Source organism: Cyprinus carpio, unplaced genomic scaffold (genome assembly GCF_018340385.1).
Source record: "Cyprinus carpio isolate SPL01 unplaced genomic scaffold, ASM1834038v1 S000006805, whole genome shotgun sequence".
NCBI classification, from domain to species: domain Eukaryota; kingdom Metazoa; phylum Chordata; class Actinopteri; order Cypriniformes; family Cyprinidae; genus Cyprinus; species Cyprinus carpio.
Genome location: NW_024879391.1, coordinates 102,112 through 124,662, shown reverse-complemented (window position 1 = coordinate 124,662; position 22,551 = coordinate 102,112). Strand labels below are relative to the sequence as shown.

The window sequence follows — 22,551 nt, the reverse complement described above, 5'->3', positions numbered from 1 at the left end:
CCCATTAACTGCCAAGTAAATAACAGTGTCGAGGTGCATAAAAAGTATGAAAGCCATCGTCAGAATACTCCATCTGCCATCAGACATGCAATCTAGGTTATATGAAGCGACGGGAACACTTTTTGTAAGTGAAGAAAACAAAAATAATGACTTTATTCACTGACTGTTGACAAAGGAATTGTTGAATAAAGTCGTCGTTTTTTTTTTTTTTCTTTGCTTACAAAAAGTGTTCCCATCGCTTCATATAACCCAGATTGCAAAATTTTCATTTTGGGGTGAAGTATCCCTTTAAATTAGTCTGCATTTTTGGCATTACATCTGACATTATATTCGTTATTGTGTTTATTCAGTATTCTTGGACTCTTAGATGCAGTTCTATCTAGATGAGCATAATTCTGCAAAATTCATTAGGACATTATACCAGAGACAGGGTGATAACAGATATTTTATGGATGACAAGATGACTGTGCCGGCCCTAATTTGTTCAGGTAATTTGTTCAGGGTGAATGGTGGATTAGTATATAGTTATATTATATATACTATTTTTTATTTTCATTTAATTTTTAGTTACTTGCATAGTAAACGAGTCAAGGCAGGGCTATCTTACTTGGATTTAGGGACCTTAACTTTTCCCATTTGCATTATAATGCATCACTAGATGTCAATACAGTACATATTTAACTCTGTTTACTTACCAATAATAAAAAAAAAAGCTAGATGAGGCTGGGGACTGCAATATGGAGTAGAGTGAGCAGTTACAAAGTTACAACCTACTACATCAAACACTGTACTTAATCGATTTAATGCATCAGAACCTGGAGATAGAGGGTGAACTTCCCAAAAATCTAACTGAACTACGGAAGTAAAAACATCCAGAGGAAAGAAAAAAAATGTTCTGGAAGGACATGGCATGTAAGCTGTTCAGTCAATTCAGTGAGACCCAGAAAACCCAGAAAAAGTACAGAGAAAGTGGTACACACTAGAAGATGCTTACAAAAAGCTGAAAGACAATAATAGCAGCACAAGGAGCGGCTCAATGAGATTTCAGTTTTTTAAAGAAATGGATGCCCTGTGTGACAAGCATGACATAAGTTTTCCTGTTGTGGCGACAGCTGAGGGTGTTGAGATTCATAGGCCTTAAATGTAGAAACGTGCTGCTTCAGAGAGTTACAACAAACACCTACAAGAGGGACAGGACAGTGGTCTTCTTGATTTTCTGAGGGAGTCAGAATTAGGTACACAAAGAAGCCATGAAGAAATTCTTGCACTCCCAGGCTAGTTCTGAAATAATAAAAAAAAAAGGTTCCCTTTTTCACCAACTCAAAATGACACACAAGTAATATTTTAATTTAAAATGCATTACTTGTCTGTGTTTACGATAAACAATTAACAATAAAATAATACTGTCACGCTTACTTTAAGTGTGCTCATTTTATTCATTTTCATCTCCATCTCTGGGGCATCCAAGAGGATGGTCCTCACAGACTACGGTAATGAGACCCGAAGACAAGTTGTGCAAAACACAAGCAGCTAAAATCCCCTGCACTTCAACATCTTGCCTGGTGTTCTGGATTTCTTTTATCCTTCTCCGCAAGACATTCAGATGCCCAAAGCATGTTGGACTACCTACCGTTCGTCATGGATATCCCGTGGTTAGGTCCAGTAATTTCTTCTCTAAAGCGGCCTCAGTGTCTCCATTGTTGGACCGCTTTTGATGTGACAATAAATGATGTACATGCTCCCTATGCTGTCCCCTATAGTCTGTGTCCTTCCATTCTTTTCATCTTTGCCCCTTTATTAAAAAGGAGAAGCTTCCAGCATCTTGAAGTCATGAAGACGCTTTGGATGTTCAAGGATAAACCAGAAATGGCTAATCTGAGCCTTTTGTGACTGACAGTTTGTCATTTTATCAAGAACTGCTTCTCTAATCTGGGCTTTATATCTTATCTTTGGCTTCTAATCTTCTTAATTTGACCAACAAGCTCTCTCTGAACCACTGGCACTCCGTAAAAGTAGTAATGCATTGATACGTTAGGTGTACATTTTCAATTGAGTGCTCAAAATACTGATGTTGTTCTAATTACTATGTTTAATAATAAAGAATGTAGTGTAGCACACATACTTTATAATAATTGTGAAACTGCTGTTTATTGTGCTGCACTGGCAGTTACAGGGTTAATGCGGGAGAGATGAGGATTTCGGCCGGTGCTCCTGTGATACAACTGTTCTGCGTTCTGATTAAAAAGTTAAGACCAAGCGTCTTTTTGTCTGTCGTTCTTCAAACATTACAGTAGACATATTTTGGCTTACAAACTGTATTGTTTAATCAGTTATCACGTTTAGCACTCGGCTAACGTATCCGCCTAGTGTTCACAGTTTAGCAGCTAAACTTAAGCTGTGGGCAATGATTCGCTTGCATATGTTTTTGTATTTTTGCGTCATTATAAGAACGGATTGACTATATTATTGTTTTATGTAAAGGTGCTTTGCTCAGTGTAGCGCTGGCTAACCTCTGGCTCAAGGACTGGCATCTCTGTGCCAATCACAACAGGTTTGGCCAGCTGACCAATCAGAGCAGAGTAGGCTTGAGGAAGGGAGGGGCTTGCTCCGAACCTGCTTGAAACGAATCATTTTAATCATTGGCAAATGACTCTAATATTAAATGTATATTGTGAGAAAATTTCAATGTTTTCTGACCTTAGATGCATTTAAACCTGATGTAGGGGACTCCAATACAATATTGGGACACTATAAAATACCATATGACCTGCTCTTTAAAATGTTTTTTTTACTGTAACTTTTCTACACGTTCACTTCACTGCCAAGAGATGGCGCTACTGTTACAGCTGCCAGTTTCAGTCTGATTAATGTATAAGATTCATATATGAAACGGTAATATCAGGCTACATGTTGAGTGTCGTCTCTGTGCTGCTGGTTACTTTGTAAAGTCTGGGGGTCTGTGGTCATGAGATGCAAATTCAGCTTTAACAAATCAAAATGAGGATATCGGAATGGTCATTCAATATATTTAAATTGGATTTTGATTTATCATGTGACAAACAACACTCGTGATGTAGGTGTGTTTAACAGCGATCACAAATCGAAAGTGTTTCAAAGACTTCCTGGTGCACACGACCGTCTGAACTACTGCAAGTAAGTTTAAAATACGAATACAGTTGTTTGAGGGAATTATGTTATTGTTTCACGGATTTCATGTAAGTGTGATTTAAATGTTAACTTATATAATGTCTGCCTGTTTCCTGAGGCAGCCAGACTCAAACACCTGTTACCGTTTAAAGTTAAAGTTTATCGAAAAATATTGTTTTGAAAGTTTTTTTTTTGGCACCATTTTTGCATTATTCAATCCTCACATCATAGGTCTGTATCTCTAAATGTATAGTATTATTAAATCGAAAGTATTCTTAAGTCAGACATTTCCATCAGGTGCAGTGCTATATGGGCCTTTGAGAGCTTGACATAAAAATGTTGTTCGTTTGTTTTTTTGTGTTACATTCTTCGCGCCTATATGAATTCCAACTGTTCCCTTGAATGTTTATAATAAAAATGATAGCCTAATAAAAATGTCTACACAGCCATATCTATACTAATAGACGTCCCTCATTTAAGGTAAGGTTAGGATCTGGCCCGGGCATGGTTAAGCAGTATTTGCATGAAATATTTGGCAATATATTTAGCGAGATTAGCCACATAAATGTGTCCTGATCTGTAAGAAAATCACTGAAAGATACAGATTGGCTATTTACAGCATTTTACTCATCATCAGCTTATTTCAACATCAAAGGCCGCAACAGGAGGGGGTTATTTTTTTTTTTTGTGTTTTTTAAGAAGGTGTATGTGGATGTGAGTGTGTTCTGTGGATTTTTTTTTGTGTATAAGGATTACAAAAAAATATTTTTGTTATAAAAATTTTTGTATATATTTTTTTGTGAATTTACGAAGAAGGAGGGAAAAAAATAAAGAAACACTCCTTTAACACTACATTCAGGACCAAAATCCAAAAATGAATGCTATTTTTTTTTCTGACAGTATTATGAAGAATGTAAACAGTACAAAAGCAACTGACAGCATTCAGTGTTGTTTAGAATGACCCACAGTGGGCTAATTTTCTCAGCAGATTTGTTTCTCTGTTTTACTGGCAGTTGACGGGAGGTCCCTTAGGGGACCCTAAATGCTTAAGGGGGTTCAGAAAATATGATGATTTATCATATTCCACAAACTTTGCATGGTTTTGAAACTTGCAGTTATAACTTAAAATTGAAACTTCATTACCTTTTAGAAATAATCCATTAAACAAGTTGCGATTTTGACAAGTAAGTTGCGCTAATATTTTCGGTTCCATTCGTTTGTGTGTTGTCTCAAGGACCTGCCCACAACAGGGAACTATAATGAATATTCATGGATGCTCCACCAACTGAATATTACACAACACTGGGTTATGTGAATTCAGACAGGTAGATAAACTCCAACACACCGATGTTCCTTAAAACCATTTACATTAATTTTAAAGAATAAAACAAATGCCAAAATTTTGGTTTTCATAGCATATCACTGCATAAAAACAAGTATTCATTGTTTTACCAACAATGTTGTCAATCACTGTGTAAACATAATTAGTAGCACTTCAAAATAAGGTCCGTTAGTTAACATTAATTAATGCGTTAACTAACATTAACAATAAGTAAAACATTTCTTACAGTATTTATTCATATTTGTTAACGGTACCTAATAAAAATACAACTGCTCATTGTTAGTTCATGTTAGCTCAGGTCTGTTTATTAATATTCATAAATACATCTTTAGAATTTAAAAAATGCATAAGTAAATGTTGATATTAATATTAACTAGGATTAAGTAAAGCTTTAAGCTTTAAGTATATTTCATTGTTCACGTAAACTAATGTTAAAAATTGGAACCTTATTGTGAAGTGTTACCACATAATGCTTATTAATTGCATAGTAATAAAAGTATATGATTACAATATTTGTTTGTAGCTCTTTTTTTATATAAATATTGTTTATTAATTAACTCAACATTCATCCATCTGTCATGTTATTTCAGTAAAATACTGTCATTTCCAGGTCATGATGAGCATCTGATTGTTTTCACAAACCAGTCTGTTTAGCTGCAGGATGTCAGAGGAGCCGAGGAAAGGACTCTCTATCTGAGATGAGTCTCTCTAGAGGAACAGGTAGAGTGTAAGACTGAGTCTGTGTTTAGATAATTATTTTAAACACTGTCTGTGAAGAATAAAATCCCATCAACAATGGAGTCTTTTCTCGCTGCTGTCATGTCAAATGCTGTGCAAAACTTGAGTTTAGAACTTCCTATTACATCTTTTAGATCGTTCTAGGCTAAAAACAACTTGAAACTGGTCTAATATTTATTATTTCTGAATGGGATGGATTTCAAATCCCCTCCTCTTTTATTTAATAATGAATAAGTGATCATAGTATTCTTAGAACCATTCTTTCTGTTCTGGCATTTATGTTACAAGCATTGTCTGTATTTATCTGAGAGGTGACTGACTCTGTCAACTGATTGAGCTTCAAATTTGACTTTTGGTCTTCACTGCACATATTTGTCTCTCTGTGGGGTTTAACTGTAATATATTTTATTTATCATATAAAGTTTCAGGTTGCATGTTTAGTGGGTATTAAATGTAAATAATTGGCAAACTAGAATTACTTCAAATGAATACTAATACACATCAAACTCAGCTTCACAGTGTAAATCAGTGGATATTTTTAAAGGAAAATTTAAAAAGGTTTGTGTCTCTTTCTCAGATTTGTCCACTGTACACTTTTCATTGTTCAGTATATTCATTGCTATAGAAACAAGAAGATATTTTGCTGTAGTATTTTCCCATCAGGTCAATGTGATCAACAGAGTTTATTTACTCATGAGATTTAATATGATTGCACTATAATACAATTTTAGAGCCAGTTGTGTTTTTCAGTGAAGTGGATATTGTGCAGGATGAGAAACCAGTACTTTACTTGACTGGTAGTTTACCTGTGATTCCTTTATATCAGGCCTGATGAGTTAGTGAATTAGTTGTGTTAAACTGAACTAAACAAACTCCAATTTGGCACACAAAATCTCTTCAAATGGGATTGAAATATCTCCTATATTTTTTTTCTTTTCTTTTTTTATCTCTGTTCTCTGTGTCATCAGTGTAAGATTATGCTCATGTTTTCAGCTCTGTGTCTGTGAAGAGTGACCATTCAAAGGGAGGTGTGCAACCGGACTTAAATGAGAAAAAATCATCATCTTCCAAAAGGTATGACATTAAAGCATTATGTTAGCTAATTTTGCCACTGTGTATTTTGTGTTAGATGTTGACTGAATAAAAAAATAAATCACTGAACACAATGTCTGGTAATCTTTACTGAACTCTGGTCTGGAGCTTATTTTTCAATACAGTTATACAGGCAGTGATTAAAAGACATAAATAAAATACAATAGATCATTCAACCAGACATGTATAAGTATAGTAGAACAAATGTATGGCTATAATCGTATATTAATTACAAATTACAACATAAAAAATAATAAATTGGACTGAAGTACCTCCCCCCTGTAATATTTTTTTTCTTTTTTCCTCTGTTGTTTGTGTCATTAGCGTAAGATCAGGCTCACATGTGTTCAGCTCTGTGTCTGTGAAGAGTGACCATTCAAAAGGAGGTGTGCAACCGGACTTAAGTGAGAAAAAAACATCATCTACCAAAAGGTATTTCATGGGTTTCTAATTGTTGGTTGAAAAAATACATATAATATGCGCATATAATACTGCTGCTCCCAACGATCAATTTATTCTTAGATTCAATATATTCAAATAAATTGATCTTTGGGAGAAGAGAAGTGGTGGCAGTGTGCCAATTCTTATTGTTGGTTGCACATAGTCTGTTCGTTAAAAATATTTCTAATCAATATTTATCATGAAGCTATACTGTTAGATTAGAGACAGAGAAGATTATAATGATTTGATGTGAACTGTGCTATTTTGCAATCTCCATTAACATAACATAACATAACTGCTCGACAGTGTATGAAAATACCTATTGTCAATGCAGAATATATAGTAGGTGGACAACCAGAATGGGTAATACCGCCGCATGTACCGCCGCCACAGGGCCTCAGCGTTAACTACAAGTCAGTCAGAGTTAATTAAATTGTAAGTTTTTGTGATTTGTATTGTGAGATTTTGTTTTGTAAGTAGAGATGAAACAACATTATAATATAACATTGTAACATACTTAAAAACCATTAGAAAATTTACAGTGAGTTAATTTCAAAACGTGGGATAGTCTTAGGCTACAGTCTATGCATCAAAAATTAAAAGACCTTTACACAAAGGCTCTTACTGCATGCTATTGTTATTAAATAGTCATATATATATATATATATATATATATATATATATATATATATATATATACACACACACAGATTAAAAGGTAAATGTGTTCATTTCAGTTCATTCTTGGCAACCCTTCAGGTTCCATATGCAGAGCGAAATGAGAACGTTCCAGCATTTAAAAATAATTCTTATTAATTCTGCTATTATTCTTGATTATTCTTGACGTTTTTCTCGAATTATGCCTTTACTGTGTGACCAAAAATTGAGTATTTTCTGCCTTAGCTGTTTGATCGTGCTGTGTTACTGTGTTACTGTGGTTTAACAAATTCATCGGTTAAATTTTGTTACTGTGGGTTAATCTAGGCTATGTTGTTAACTATTTACAAGTTTCGTGTTTGTGTTTATCCCGTTTTTTTTCCCATTGCATCTGAAAATTACTTTTAAGAAACAAAAATGCCTCCTCCCCCTAAAAATTGTGCATGCCCATTTACTTTCTTTAACTATTTACAAGTTTCGTGTTCCTGCCTCCCGTATTGCTCATCTGTGGACAATTTAAAAGTGTTTGATATAAAGGTTGCTGTCCCATTTTATACAGGAATTGTTAATTTTTAAAAAATTTAATTATATTGTTAGTTTCATGGTAACATTCAATCAAGGTCTTCGGTTAGGCTACTATACAAGATACAAGTTCATTTAGGCTATTTAACAGGCACTGTGACGTTTTCACCCCTTTCAATTTATAAACTCCTTGAGATTTTAAAGTCAGTTTAATAGTATTGAAATTCAACTTAAATCTAGTATATATAAAAAAAAAAAATTGAGGTTTTTTGAAAGTTAGTTAATAAAGTATTTTTTTTTTTTTTGGAAAACGGCACTTTAAACTAAAACATTATTATTTCAACCATATAGCCTGTGAATTAATAAAAATGCATACTTTTCAATGAAAGAACACTTAAAGAGAGTGTAGGTTGCTTCTGGTGTTTGGATTGACTTCAATATAATGAGGTCCAAGTTTAAGAATAGCCAACACTACGTTTTTTTTTTGGAGATTGCAAAATAGCACAGTTCACATCAAATCATTATAATCTTCTCTGTCTCTAATCTTCTTTGCTGATGTTCTTAGTATCTTTCAACAGTATAGCTTCATGATAAATATTGATTAGAAATATTTTTAACGAACAGACAATAAGGAATTTGTGCAATGAACAATAATTATTTTCTACAATGGATCAATTTATTTTATTATATAGATCAATTTATTTGAATATATTGAATCTAAGAATAAATTGATCGTTGGGAGCAGCAGTATTATATGCGCATATTATATGTATTTTTTCAACCAACAATTAGAAACCATTGATTTTTGTAAAAAAGAATGATTAATTATCAATTGAGAATTTGTTATTATTATTGTCTGGTGAAAATAATAATATGGGCTGCGAGAAAATAATAAATAAAAAGAGTAGGGCTGCTGTGAGTGCAGGCAGCATATTCCAACCCAGTAGCATGACAACACACCCTGGTGGGCAAAAAACAGACCGGCCCAGCGGGAATATATATAATAAACACACAAGAATTTTCTGCTTGATGACACGGTTATTTTTATTATTGCGAAGTGAGATGAATGAAGAGCGTGACTGAAAAAGGGAAGTTTCATTTATCAAGTTAGTCTATGATTTTAGCAACACAGGTTCAAATCCCAGGTTGTGGTGTTTTTTATTTATTTATATTGATAATATTTATATTGATAACAATAATAAAATAATATATAAAATGATTAATACAAATGTGTTTTGCAGTTCGCTGGTTTATGTTACACCATTTTTTTTTAGATAGCGCATGTCTATTTTACACTAAGCAACCAGTAGTGACTCAATTCAGTTCAGCTGGGGTTTGGCTTTTGCAATTTTTGCAACTGCATAGGCCTAAAGAGTATTGAATACAATATGTTTTTGTTTTATCTCAGGAGAGATGAGGCGCTTCTGAGAGAGAGACAAAGAAACTGGCGAAAGGGACACGCATCTGCCAAAGAGAAAAAAAACTTTTGTTCTGAATGTATAGCCTATGCTCCTTTGTACTATTTTCAGTTTTAATTGTACACGGCAGCGCTGCAGTCGTTTTGTCAATATAAATGTAAAAATATATTGCAGTAATAAGAAACTGTCCCGAGAAATCACATAGGCCTAATTATTTTTAGTTTCATTATTGGGCAATTCCAGCATTACTGGCGTGACATTCGCAGTCAAAACCTGAAATATAAATTCTCACAGAATGTATTCATTACCAATATTTTTGTGTTTTTCTAAATCCCAAACAGAGTCCAGACATCAGAAAAGTATCCGTCTATGAACGTGTATAACATGCTTTAAAAACTTTAACAGAGGTGTCTAGAAGGTATTTAATAGGACTGCCCCCCACATAAGATTTTTCTAGTTAGTCGTTCATTTGTCATTATTCAACTAATCGCAGGTTTATATTAAATTAACACAGTCTTATCCATAATGAGCCTTAATATATACCGCGCTCAAGCACACGCATTAAGTTTGCCACAAAGCACAGGCAGAAGTAGCCTAATAATTGTGAAAAGGAGACCTTTTATTTATTTATTAATAAACTAATGTTTTCTTGTCGGCTAGAAGATGAAATTCACAGTGCTCTCATCTCCACAGGATCCGCATAATTAGGGAGTATTTGCTTTTGTCTCGAATTGGTTCGTTTAAAAGTAAACATTTCAAGCTTTCTGTAGGTATATTTCTCATGTATGTAAGGCACCCCAGTTTTTAGTTATTTCATTATCAGGAAAAAAAAAAAAAAAAAAAAAAAAAGATTGCGAGGGCGCCTCCTTGTCATTCATGTGCATCAATAATTTTCCCCACAAACACTTGAATATGAATAGTAAAAGAGCACATTTCTTTTAGGTTACAGTATGGGATCTGCATTAAAAATAAATCTTCACAAGTCTACGTGGATTAACATTTCTGCATTTGACATTGAGAGCATAGGCCGTAATTTAGATATATGTTTGAGATGGAAAAATGCAGTTTTACAAATGCTAGAAACGTGGCTTTCGAAGGAAAGGTTGCTATGAAATAGCACACCTAGGTTCCTAACTGATGACGAAGAATTGACAGAGCAGCCATCAAATCTTAGACAGCATTCTAGGTCATTACATGCAGAGCTTTTAGGTCCTATAATTAACACATCTGTTTTTTCAGAATTTAGCAGTAAGAAATTACTCGTCATCCAGTTTTTTATATCGACTATGCATTCCGTTAGTTTTTCAAATTGGTATGTTTTGCCGGGGCGCGAAGAAATATAGAGCTGAGTATCATCAGCATAACAGTGAAAGCTAACACTGTGTTTCCTGATGATATTTCCCAAGGGTAACATGTAAAGCGTGAAGAGTAACTGCCCTAGTACTGAGCCTTGAGGTACTCCATACTGCACTTGTGAACGGTTTTGATACCTCTTCATTAACTGCTACGAATTGATGGTGGTCATATAAGTACGATTTAAACCATGCTAATGCACTTCCATTAATGCCAACAAAGTGTTCTAGCCTATGCAAAAGAATAGTGTGGTCAACAGTGTCGAACGCAGCACTAAGATCCAATAGCACTAACAGAGAAATACAACCACGATCAGATGATAAGAGCAGGTCATTTGTAACTCTAAGGAGAGCAGTCTCAGTACTATGATACGGTCTAAATCCTGACTGGAAACCCTCACAGATGCCATTTTTCTCTAAGAAGGAATATAATTAGAGGATACTACCTTTTCTAGTATCTTGACAGAAAAGGGAGATTCGAGATCGGTCTATAATTAACTAGTTCTTTTGGGGTCAAGTTGTGGGGTTTTTTATGAGAGGCTTAATAACAGCCAGTTTGAACGGTTTTGGGGACATATCCTAAAAACAATGAGGAATTAATAATAGTCAGAAGAGGATCTATGACTTCTGGAAGCACCTCTTTTAGGAGCTTAGATGGAATTGTGTCTAACATACATTTTGTTGGTTTAGATGATTTAACAAGTTTATACAATTCTTCCTCTCCTATAGTAGAGAATGAGTGGAACTGTTCCTCAGGGGATCTATAGTGCACTGTCTGATGTTCCTGATACTGTAGCTGATGGCTGCATGGTTAAAATTTTATCTCTAATAGTATCGACTTAAGAAGTAAAGTAGTCTATAAAGTCATTACTGCTGTGATGTTGGGAAATGTCACCACTTGTTGATGCTTTATTGTTCGATTAATTTAGCCACTGTATTGAATAAATACCTGGGGTTATGTTTGTTTTCTTCTAAAAGAGACGAAAGTAATCAGATTTAGCAGTTTTAATGCTTTTCTGTAAGATAGCTACTTTCCTCCAAGCACACTGACATACCTCTAGTTTTGTTTTCCTCCAGCTGCGCTCCATTTTCCGGGCTGCTCTCTTTAGGTGTTTGTTTTCCTCCAGCTGCGCTCCATGTCAGACTGTTTTCCTTAACCTTCCTTTAAGCGCAGCGGAGCAACTGTATTTAAAAATGCTAGAAAGAGAGAGAGTCCATAGTTTCTGTTACATCATCAAGTTGTTCTGAGGTTTTGGATATGCTAAGAACTGGGGGTACATCAGGAAGATTGCCTACAAAGCAGTCTTTTGTGAGTAGAAGTGATGGTTCTACCATACTTGCAATGACAAAGTAGAATCTACAGTTTTAGCTATATGAAGTTTGCACAAAACTAAATAATGATCTGAGATATCATCGCTATTGCTGCATAATTCTTAACACCATCAACATCAATTCCATGTGACAGTATTAAATCTAGAGTACTGATTTCGACAATGAGTAGGTCCTGAGACGCGTTGTCTAACCCCAATGAGAGTTCAGAATGTCTATAAATGCTGATCCCAATGCATCTTTTTCATTATCAACATGGATATTAAAATCACCAACAATTAAAATTTATCTGCAGCCAGCACTAACTCGGATGTAAAATCAGCAAACTCTTTAATAAAGTCTGTATGGTGTCCTAGTGGCCTGTATACAGTAGCCCTTCTACAAACATCACACGGGGATTTATCATTAACATTTGTTTCTCTGGATAATGTTATATTTAGCACCAATACTTCAAATGAGTTATACTTTGAAGCCTGCCCTCTGAGAAATCCTAGAAAACATTGTTATAAATTGAAGCAACACCTCCCCCTTTACCTTTTAGATGTGGCTCATGTTTTATAACAGTAATCTTAAGTGTAGACTCATTTAAAATAATGTAATCATCAGGTTTTAGACAGTTTCTGGTCAAACAGAGTGCATCTAGATTATGATCAGTGATCATATTATTTACAAAAAGTGCTTTCGTGGAAAGGGACCTGATATTCAATAAGCCAAGCTTTATCATTTGTTTATCCGTGATTACATCTGTTTTTTTTTATTTTTTGAACCTCAATTAAATTGTTACTCTTAAATTGGTTTGGGCATTTTTTGTATTTTCTAGTTCAGGGAACAGACACAGTCTCTATAGTGTGATATCTAGGTGAAAGAGTCTCTATGTGCTGAGAATTAACTGACTTATGTGACTGGAGGCGGCTAGCAGGCGGTCGGTTTAGCCAGTCTGTCTGCTTCCCTGACCTGGGCCCCATTTAGTCAAGTACAAACTCTATGTGCCGCTATTTCTAGAGAGAAGAGCGCACCACCAGGAGGGATGAATACCATCATCTTCTTCAACAGGTCAGGGTCTGCCCTAAAAAGCTCGCCCAATTGTCTATGAAACCTATGTTATTCTGCGGGTACCACTTAGACATCCAGCCATTGAGTAGTCAATGACAATCTGCTGTATAGTGGTCTCATCACCACGGGTGGGGCAGGGAGGGGCCAGAGCATATAACAGTGTCTGACATCATGCTTGCAAGTTCACACACACCTCTTTAATGTTATTTTTTTAGTGATCTCCCGACTGGCCGAAGTGTGAAACATCATTAGCTACCGTGAATAACAATCTTTACTGTATTCACGCTTAGCATTATCCAGCACTTTAAATTTGCTAAGATGTCCAGGCGCTCTGGCTCCGTGTAAACATTGGACTATGGTGGCTGGTGTCTCTCTATTTTTCATGCTCCGTACAATAGATTCGCCAATAACTAGAGCACTTTCATCAGGTTTCTCAGTGGGTGCATCACTGGGGTGGGGAGGAACTCTGTTTACCGTTTTGATCGAACAGAAGAGTGGTGTTTAGACCCACTCACTATGCCGCCTCCACAGTCACCCAGTCTTCCCCTGCTGCAAAGGCCCTGTTACCGAACCTAACAATGTACAGGACTCCTGAAGCTAGATGCATCCAAAGTCGTGATTCTGAGCCCTCCACATTCCTACTGTCCTCAATTAAAGTTTGGATCGTGTATCTAATTCTTGAAATCTTCTCTGTCAGCCTAACTTATTTCCCTGCATTTAACATTATTACGTGAATCCCTCTTCACCAACAGAGAGATAGATAAACTATACATGTGGCAAGCAGTGCAAATAACAAGAAGCAGGAGAAGCTTCATTACTCACCGTTTGATGAAAGATTCTCCTACCACAGTTGTTTGATGAACTTGTGAAAAACCCGGATTGTGAGAGAGTACAGAGAGAGGAGAGGAGAAAAAGAAAAACAGCGATAGGCGCGAATGGAAACGCTTAATGACAAGCTATGGAATTACTAACGCTGATGCAGGTGCACTGCACTCCGCTGGATTTAAAAATAAAAGTGAACGATCAAATTAATCAGATTAGATTGATAGATAATATCAGAAATATGGTGGGAATTAAGTTATATTTTATCACTTTAAACTTTAAAGAGTGATAGTAATATAAAGATTTTACAGAAAAACAAAGCTACACGGAGCTACGATCACAAAACAGCAGCAAGGCAAGCAGGAAGCTTAAACAGATCTCCAGGCATGCTGTGGCGCCATGCCTACCCACCACCGCTGGGGCCATGGCCATGTACAACGGGCATGCAGTCTCCGCGTGGTTTGGACGGCCCAAGCGGCTGCATTGGCGCATCAGTGCCTAGAGTTATTAGCTTGTGTGCCTTGCCTTGAACCATCTCAAAGGTCATCACTTACAAGGCAAAGGCACGTGCTGATCTCAATGGACAACAGCATCGCGGGCGTGCATCAACCAACAAGGTGAGTTCCTGCCCCCACGATGTCGCTGAATCGCAGCTCACCCGCCCACCTCCTTCTTTGGAGTCGGAGGTTCTGAGGTCACTTCGCACTGTTCACATTCTTGGGCCTGCTCAACTCAGACAGCTGATCCAGCTGTCTCGAGCTAATGCTCCCGGGAGAATGCATGCTCGCATCCCCCTGACAGTCCAGCTGACGAAGATCTGTTCGAGCCGTGAAGACGGTTCGTGTTTGGTTCTGGTGAGAGAGCTGTTTTCTTTTCTGTGTGTTTGCTTCTTGTCACTGCTGTCCGCAGGGCCTATGCTCATTGCAGACACTGTGCAAAGTCTGGGAGGGCGAGGAGGCAAAGTCTTGCTAGTGGCGCTTGCATTTATTTTCGGACCTGGTTCCTCGATCTAGTGCTCCTTGCGACAGCCCCTCCTTGTCCGATTCCTCTGAGGAAGGATCTACTGACTCAGAGACGGGGCTACCGTTTAGCACCGGCGTCCAGACCTTTGGAAACTCCATGTCTGGTCCCTGGGCAGGACAGCGGAGGTTCTAAGGCGAACCCCAGGAGGTAGTGAACACCATCACTTCGGCAAGAGCACCATCTACGAGACACGCTTATGCCTTGAAGTGGAACCTGTTCGTTGAGTGGTGTACTTTAACGCAGAGAAGACCCCCGAAGATGCCCGATTGTGGTCGTGCTTTCCTTTCTGCAGCAGGGGCTGGAGCGAATGCTGTCTCCCTCCACCCTCAAATTCCAGGTTGCCGTAGACTGGACACAAAGCTTCAGGACCTCAGACCAGCTCTTTGTCTGTTTTGGAGGCCGGCAGAAGGGGAATGCCGTCTCTAAGCAGAGGATGGCTACTGGATTGTGGATGCCATAGTCCTGGCTTATCAGGCACAGGGTGCCAGGGTGTTGCATCCTCCTGGGCGCTGGCTTGTGGCACCTTGCTTACAGATATTTGTAGAGCTGCGGGCTGGGCGACCCCTAACACGTTTGCTTGGTTCTATAGCCTTCGTAGAGGCGGTATCCTCCTGTGTTCTCACCTCAAGCGGGTGAGTGGCACTGAGAGGCCCTGGTTAGTGTCGGCTTGCTAAAACGTCTCCAGAGTGTCTGTACTGTAGACCCTAGTTGAGATCCTCCATCACCCTAGGCAGCTGGGCCTTGGCCGGGCGTCCGGCGACAGGCCTTCATGATGAATCTGTGAGAACCATGGAAGGCTGGGTTTCATATTGAGACCTAAGCGGTACTCATACGTGTATAGTCCACGGTATAGCCTTAGAGCCCGTGTTTCCCCGGCAGACTTCTGCCTTCCCAAGAGGGTTTTAATCACCTCAAATTTCTCCATATACACCTAAACAGATATGTGTATTTGCTACTGAAAACTCCTTCGGGAAGGATGGGGCTTCCGCAGCGTCCCTGTTCCAAGCGGAATGGGTACGTTTTCCCAATGTTATGCAATCTCACCCAGTGAGGTAGTGCTTTGACAATGGTGAGTGGAACTACTTGTTCCGAACCCCAGCCTACACCTAATAGAGGCATGGCGGCTCGCACAGGGCACTGGAAGGGACAGCACCCATGGCGCTTTGGTAGGGATCCCAATTTCGTCTGTCACCGACATTACGCCGAGAGTGACAGACTGAAAGGGGCGTCACCGATTTTATCGTATGGTAACCCTGCGTTCCCTGAAGGGAGGGAGCAGGAGATGTCATCACATCCCATCTGCTATGTTGCTGTACCACGGCTTGAGCTGATGGGTCTCCAGCTCGGCTCCTCAGCGAAAACCTGGCATGCATTGCACCTGCTGCCATCTTATACTCACGCTGTGATCAGCGGCAGCTGGATGCACAATAGTACATGCCAATGTGCATTAGCTCATTTAGTTTACACTCTAAGTAGGTGGGTCTATTGAATATCCCACCTCTTTAGTGGTCACCGCCCATGGCGCTCTCGTTCCCTCCTTCAGGGGACGTGAGGTTACCATCACGTGAATCGAGATGTTTTCGCATTTTGGATTTGGACTAAATAATGGGAGTGGGGGTATTCCAGTGCCCTTCACGAAATTATTCAGTGCCTCACGTTTGTGCCTTTTTACTAAAATAATGGAAATAATTTATAAAACATGCAACAGGTAACGAATAACAGTATTTGCGTGTTTTATTCTATTTTATTTATTTTATTGAGTAGGATATTAATTTTTAATTTGTGAATATTTAATATTTTTAACTACAGTGTTTTTTTCTTTTCATTTTTCCTCTGAGTGCAGCCTCAAATGTAACACAAGCCGTAGGCAAAGCTGACGGCTATTTGCGAAAATGTGCTTTGATGCATTTGTTTGATAACTTGTGGTTAAAGCGCCACTCAGCAGTCAAAAGCTGCAAACACACTTTGCAGACGCGGCGGTGGCGGCGCCCGCGGTGGTAGAAAGCACACTCTGGTTGGCCACCTACTGTATTATTATTCACCAGCCCTTGTTTTATTTGCATGTAGGACAGAAAATATTACAATGAGAGACCTAATATTTACCTAAATTTACACTTAAATAGGTCCTGTACTTTAACAGTGTGAACTTAAACTGCTATTGCTTTCTATCTGTCTTTCTTTAAAAACAATTGCAAACTGTTTCTCTTATATTTTCCCTGAAAATGCAGTATTTTATTTTATTCACTAATAGGCTTCAGTATGAGACATTAGATTCAGATGTCCATACTCACAGGAGCAAGAATTTGTTTGAGAAAGATAATCTCCTATGGATCTTCAAGGTAGGACAACATTTTCGATAATGTTTATTTTTATAATAAACAAATAGGGTATGAACAACGCTTGCAACAATATTCAATAGAAATTTGATTAATGATTCATCTTAAATATTTATTTTTTCCTTTTAAGAACCCATAAAAATGCTAAAATGTCTTTGTTTTAGGATCTTGAAAGCAAAATAATCACATTTCTGAAGAATGAACTGGAAAAGTTTAAGAAAATATTACAAAAGCAAGACATACAATACTTTGTTAAGGATTTTAATGAGAACAGATGCAGTATCAAAGAAGCAGCTCTTGATCTCACACTCTACTTCCTGAGAGAGATGAAGCAAGATGAAGCTGCTAATACTCTAGAAGGTAAGAGACTCATGGACATCTGTCATATTGTCACTTATAATTGTAGCAGGGAAAACTAATACTAAAACAAAATGCGAAAAAAAAAAATGTTTTTTTTTTTTTTTTTTTTTTTTTTGTCCCTGTATTTAGATGAGCTGATCTTTGTTCATCAGCTAAAATGCAGCCTAAAGAAAAAGTATCAATGTGTGTTTGAAGGAATTGCAAAGCAAGGTGACTCAACACTTCTGAATAACATCTACACAGATCTCTATATAACTCAGGGTTGTAGTGAACAGGTCAATACTAAACACGAAGTAAGACAGATTGAAGTTACTTCCAGACATTCTGAATCACAAGAGATACCAATTGAGTGCACAAACATGTTTGAAGCACCTGAACAAGACAAGCAGATCAGAACTGTACTGACAAAAGGAGTGGCAGGCATCTGGAGGAAATCAGTCTGTGTGAGTTTGTTTTTTTTTGGTTTGGATGAAGAGAAAGATAATGATGTTAGTTTCATATTTCCTCTTCCTTTCCGGGAGATGAATTTAAAGGAAAAAGAAAAACAAAGTTTGTTGGACCTTATAACTGAGTTTTTTCCGGAGACAAAAGGACTGAACATTGCAAGAAGGAACCAAAAAGTCCTGTTTATTCTTGATGGATTGGATGAATTTCATCTTCCTTTGAAGTTTGATGTTAATGAGAAGTGGTCTGATGTATCATCACCAGCATCTCTGGATGTTCTCTTGACAAACCTCATCAAGGGAAATCTGCTTCCTTCTGCTCTCATCTGGATCACCACCAGACCAGCAGCTGCCAGTAAGATTCCTCCTGACTGTATAGATCGGCTGACAGAGGTACGAGGGTTCAATGATGTACAGAAGGAGGAGTATTTCAAAAAACGATTTGAAGATCAGAATCAGGCCAAAGAAATCATTGATCATGTTAAAAAATCAAAGAGTCTCTTTATCATGTGTCACATCCCAGTCGTCTGCTGGATTTCAGCCACTGTTCTCCAAAACATTTTAGAGGAGAAAAGAAATAATGATCTAGAAAACAATCAGGCTAATGACACCTCCAAAACACTGCAGGAATCGAATACTGAAGACACTCCTAAGACTCTGACACAAATGTACACACACTTTCTCCGCTTTCAGATCCTGCAGAGCAGACGAAAGTATGATGGAGAATATACACCAGATGTTTCATGGGATAAAGATGCCATCCTTTCACTGGGAAAACTGGCATTTCATCAGCTGGAAAGAAACAACCTGATTTTCTATGACACCGACCTGGAAGCCTGTGGTATTGACATCTATAAGGCATCAGTGTGTTCAGGCATGTGTACCCAAATCTTTAAGGAGGAAACTGGGATCATTCTTGGTAGCATGTACTGTTTTGTTCACTTGAGCATTCAAGAGTTTATTGCAGCCCTTTATGCACATCTGTTTCTAGACATCAACATGAAAAGTGTGTTTGTTCATGACCCAACTATGACTGATTTTCTCAAGACTGCCATGGACAGTGCACTTAAGAGTACCAATGGACACCTGGACCCTTTCCTTCACTTCCTTTTTGTTCTGTTACTCCAGGCCAAATCCAAAAAAAACATGACTGATCTGCTTAAAACTGCAGTGGATAAGGCACTTGAGAGTGACAATGGACACCTGGACCTTTTCCTTCGCTTCCTTCTCGGTTTGTCACTCCAGTCCAATCGGCGACTCTTACGAGGTCTGTTAACTCAGCAAGATGACAATGACCAGAGCAAAAAGGAAATAGTTCAGTACATCAAGCAGAAATTAGAAGCTAATCTGTCTCCAGAGAGATCCATTAATCTGTTCTACTGTCTGAATGAACTGAATGATCAAACTCTGGTGAAAGATATTCAGACTCACCTTAGCAAAGGAAGTCTCTCATCTTCTGACCTTTCTCCTGCCCAGTGGTCTGCTTTGACCTTTGTGTTGTTGACATCAGAGGAGGAGCTGGAGGAGTTTGAGCTTCAGAAATTTAAGAAATCAGACGAGTGTCTTGTTAGATTATTATCAGTCATCAAAACCTCCAAAAGAGCTCTGTAAGTAATTTAATGAATTTTATTTAGCAGCTTTTTAATCAACAGTAGCAGAAGAACAGTATACATTTTTTTATAAAACATTTTGTTCCATAGTTATTTTCACTCCAATATGAAGTTATCTTAATCTTCCTATTTTAAGTCTAAAGCCAAGAATGATAACTATAAAAATAACGATATTAGCGTCCACACCAGTGAACAATATATGTTATTTTGCTGCTTTAAACTCTCTAGCTCGTCAAAGCAGGATTGATTCTGATTGGCTGTTAGTGTTTTTATAGTTCATCAGCTCAAAATAAAATCGATCTGAAAGTGATTCCAACTATATCATTTTTCTGTGCCTTTATTGTTATGGCTGTGGTGTGAACTCTGGTATTCTTTAAAATTGGGAAAGATTTTGAGAACTATATCTTTATTGTTATCTTTATAGTTATCACGGTTGGTGTGAATGGGCTTAAGTCTATCAAGAACTTCTCAGTGTTCCGATCAATAACCTCCATATTCTCCACCTCAAGACACTAAAGACTGTGGAGTGCTTTCAAATGTGTAACTCATTGTCAATAAAGCTGTGCTGTATTATACTGTTGGTATTCAACCTGATGTGATATTTTTTTTCCTTGTAGCCTGAATGATTGTGACTTAACAGACAGAAGCTGTTCAGCTCTGGCTACAGTTCTTGGATCAGATATGAATCTAAAAGAGCTGAACCTGAACAATAATAATCTGCAGGACTCAGGAGTGAAGCTGCTCTGCACTGGACTAGAGAATATAATGTGTGAATTGGAGATACTGAGGTGAGTTGTGTGATAACAGACAAAAACGGATGTCAAACAAACTTAAAGATTTTGTTTTACATATTCTTTAAAAAATGTTCACTAAATTTGTTAAATAGTTTCATAGTTTCAGTTTTCATCTACGTAGTCTAAAGCTCGTAATTTATTGTATACAAAAAATGTTATATACAGTGACTTCTACTGCAGCAAATGTAATTTTTCTACGTGGTATTTAGTGAAAGTTAATCAGGAAGTAACGATTTTGTTCTCTTCAACTCACTGGATGGAAACTGTGCTTTATTCACAAATGTTTAATGTAATATTCCAATTTTGTGCATAAGTTTAATTAAATTTGGATGGAAACATAGCTAATGTGAGTGACTGTCAGATCACTGGATATTCTCATGTAAGATGACATTTTAAAGGTCTCTGAGCCTTTTGTTTACCCATTTATTTGGCTATTAGGTTTCTACTTTTGCAATTCACTGTAGAAGGTCACTTTAGGGATTAATATTGTTAAGGTAGAAAAATTCTACTATAGCTGCTTAATCAGATGATTTTCATTCTTGTTCTAGACTTTCAGACTGCAGTATCACTGAAGAAGGTTATAAAGCTCTGGCTTCAGCTCTGAGATCAAATCCGTCACACCTGATAGAGCTGGATCTCATAGGAAATGATCCTGGACAATCAGGAGTGAAGGAGCTCAGTGATTTACTACAGGATCCAAACTGTAAACTGAAGACAGTGAGGTGAGACATGATGAAATAATACAAAATAAATTAAATACAGGTGAATTATTTATAGAAATATTTCACCAATACGAACCTGCTGTATCAAAGTAAATTAAAGATTTAATTTAAGAACTAATTTGGATGTTGTTTTTCATCAAATTTATTTGGGAATTAAATGATATCCTATTTCATCTTCACATCTGCAGGTTTTTGGGTCCTGTTGCAGATGAAGCCTGTCAGTATGTGACAGGAATTGTGGGTAAAAACCTGTTACTCCTGAGAGAGTTGAATCTGAGTGAACTTGAACTAGAAGACACACGAGTGAATCAGATCACTGCTCTACTGCAGGATAAACACTGTAAACTCAACACACTGATGTGAGAATTTTGAATGTGGTATTTATTGCACAATTAAAGAGCAGGTCATATGGTATTTTAAAGTGTCCCAATATTGTATTGGAGTCCCCTACATCAGGTTTAAATGCATCTAAGTTCAGAAAAAAATTGTAATTTTTTTCAAAATATACATTTAATATTAAGTGTCATTTGCCAATGATTAGGGAAATGATTAGTTTCAAGCAAGTTTCGACCAAGCCCCCTCCCTTCCTCAAGCCTACTCTGCTCTGATTGGTCAGCTGGCCAAACCTGTTGTGATTGGCACAGAGATGAGTCCTTGAGCCAGTTAGTAGCTACCATTGACAAAACACCTTTACATAAAACAATAATATAGTCAATCCGTTCTTATAATGACATAAAATACAAAACACTTATGCAAGCGAATCGTGCTCACAGCTAAAGTTTAGCTGCTAAACTGTGAACACTAGGGGTGGATCGCTGGCGAAACTCTAGCCGTGACTAACTGATTAAAAACAATACTGTTTATAAAACCGTAAATATGTCTACTGTAATGTTTGAAGAGCGACAGGTGACAAAAGGCGGCAAGCAGAACAGTTGTATCACAGGAGCACCAGCCCGAAATCACTCATCTCTCCGCGTGATTAACCCTGTGTAACTGCCAGTGCAGCACAATAAACAGCAGTTTCACAATTATTATAAAGTCTGTGTGCTACACTACATTCTTCTACAGTCAGTCTACAATTTTCACAATTGTTATATTCTTAGGTTCAGTCGAGAATTTTTAGAACTACTTCCAGTGAAGACAGTAATATCGATGCTGCGAACTGGCGCTGGTGCATGCATATTGACTGGTATATTTTGCGACATAGAGGAGAATGGCGCAGCATCGATGATAGTGGACAGAGGCGTTGGTCGAGTTAAGGGGTGGACGAAGATAAAGCCCAGATTAAGAGAAGCAGTTCTTGATAAGATGACAAGCACGCAACAAAGGCTCCTAATAGCAATGCGTAAT

The 22,551-nt window shown here is 37.5% G+C and overlaps 1 protein-coding gene and 1 long non-coding RNA gene across 2 annotated transcripts in view; both read left to right on the top strand.

The window, feature by feature from the left end:
* The first annotated feature begins 2,922 nt into the window (after positions 1-2,922).
* On the top strand, positions 2,923-5,197 carry LOC122144925. Its single transcript, XR_006159958.1, has 3 exons — positions 2,923-3,153; positions 4,382-4,472; positions 5,100-5,197. It is a non-coding gene; the product is annotated as an uncharacterized LOC122144925 (long non-coding RNA).
* A 1,027-nt stretch (positions 5,198-6,224) lies between these two features.
* The window catches only part of LOC109110613 (NACHT, LRR and PYD domains-containing protein 3-like), an 80,972-nt gene continuing 64,645 nt past the window's right edge, over positions 6,225-22,551 (top strand). Inside the window, exons 1-8 of the mRNA XM_042756138.1 lie at positions 6,225-6,301; positions 6,644-6,751; positions 17,188-17,275; positions 17,437-17,632; positions 17,762-19,682; positions 20,303-20,473; positions 21,028-21,201; positions 21,390-21,560. Coding sequence (XP_042612072.1) covers positions 17,599-17,632; positions 17,762-19,682; positions 20,303-20,473; positions 21,028-21,201; positions 21,390-21,560 — 2,471 coding nt within the window. The 5' untranslated portion in view covers positions 6,225-6,301; positions 6,644-6,751; positions 17,188-17,275; positions 17,437-17,598. The remainder of the gene's footprint in view (positions 6,302-6,643; positions 6,752-17,187; positions 17,276-17,436; positions 17,633-17,761; positions 19,683-20,302; positions 20,474-21,027; positions 21,202-21,389; positions 21,561-22,551) is intronic.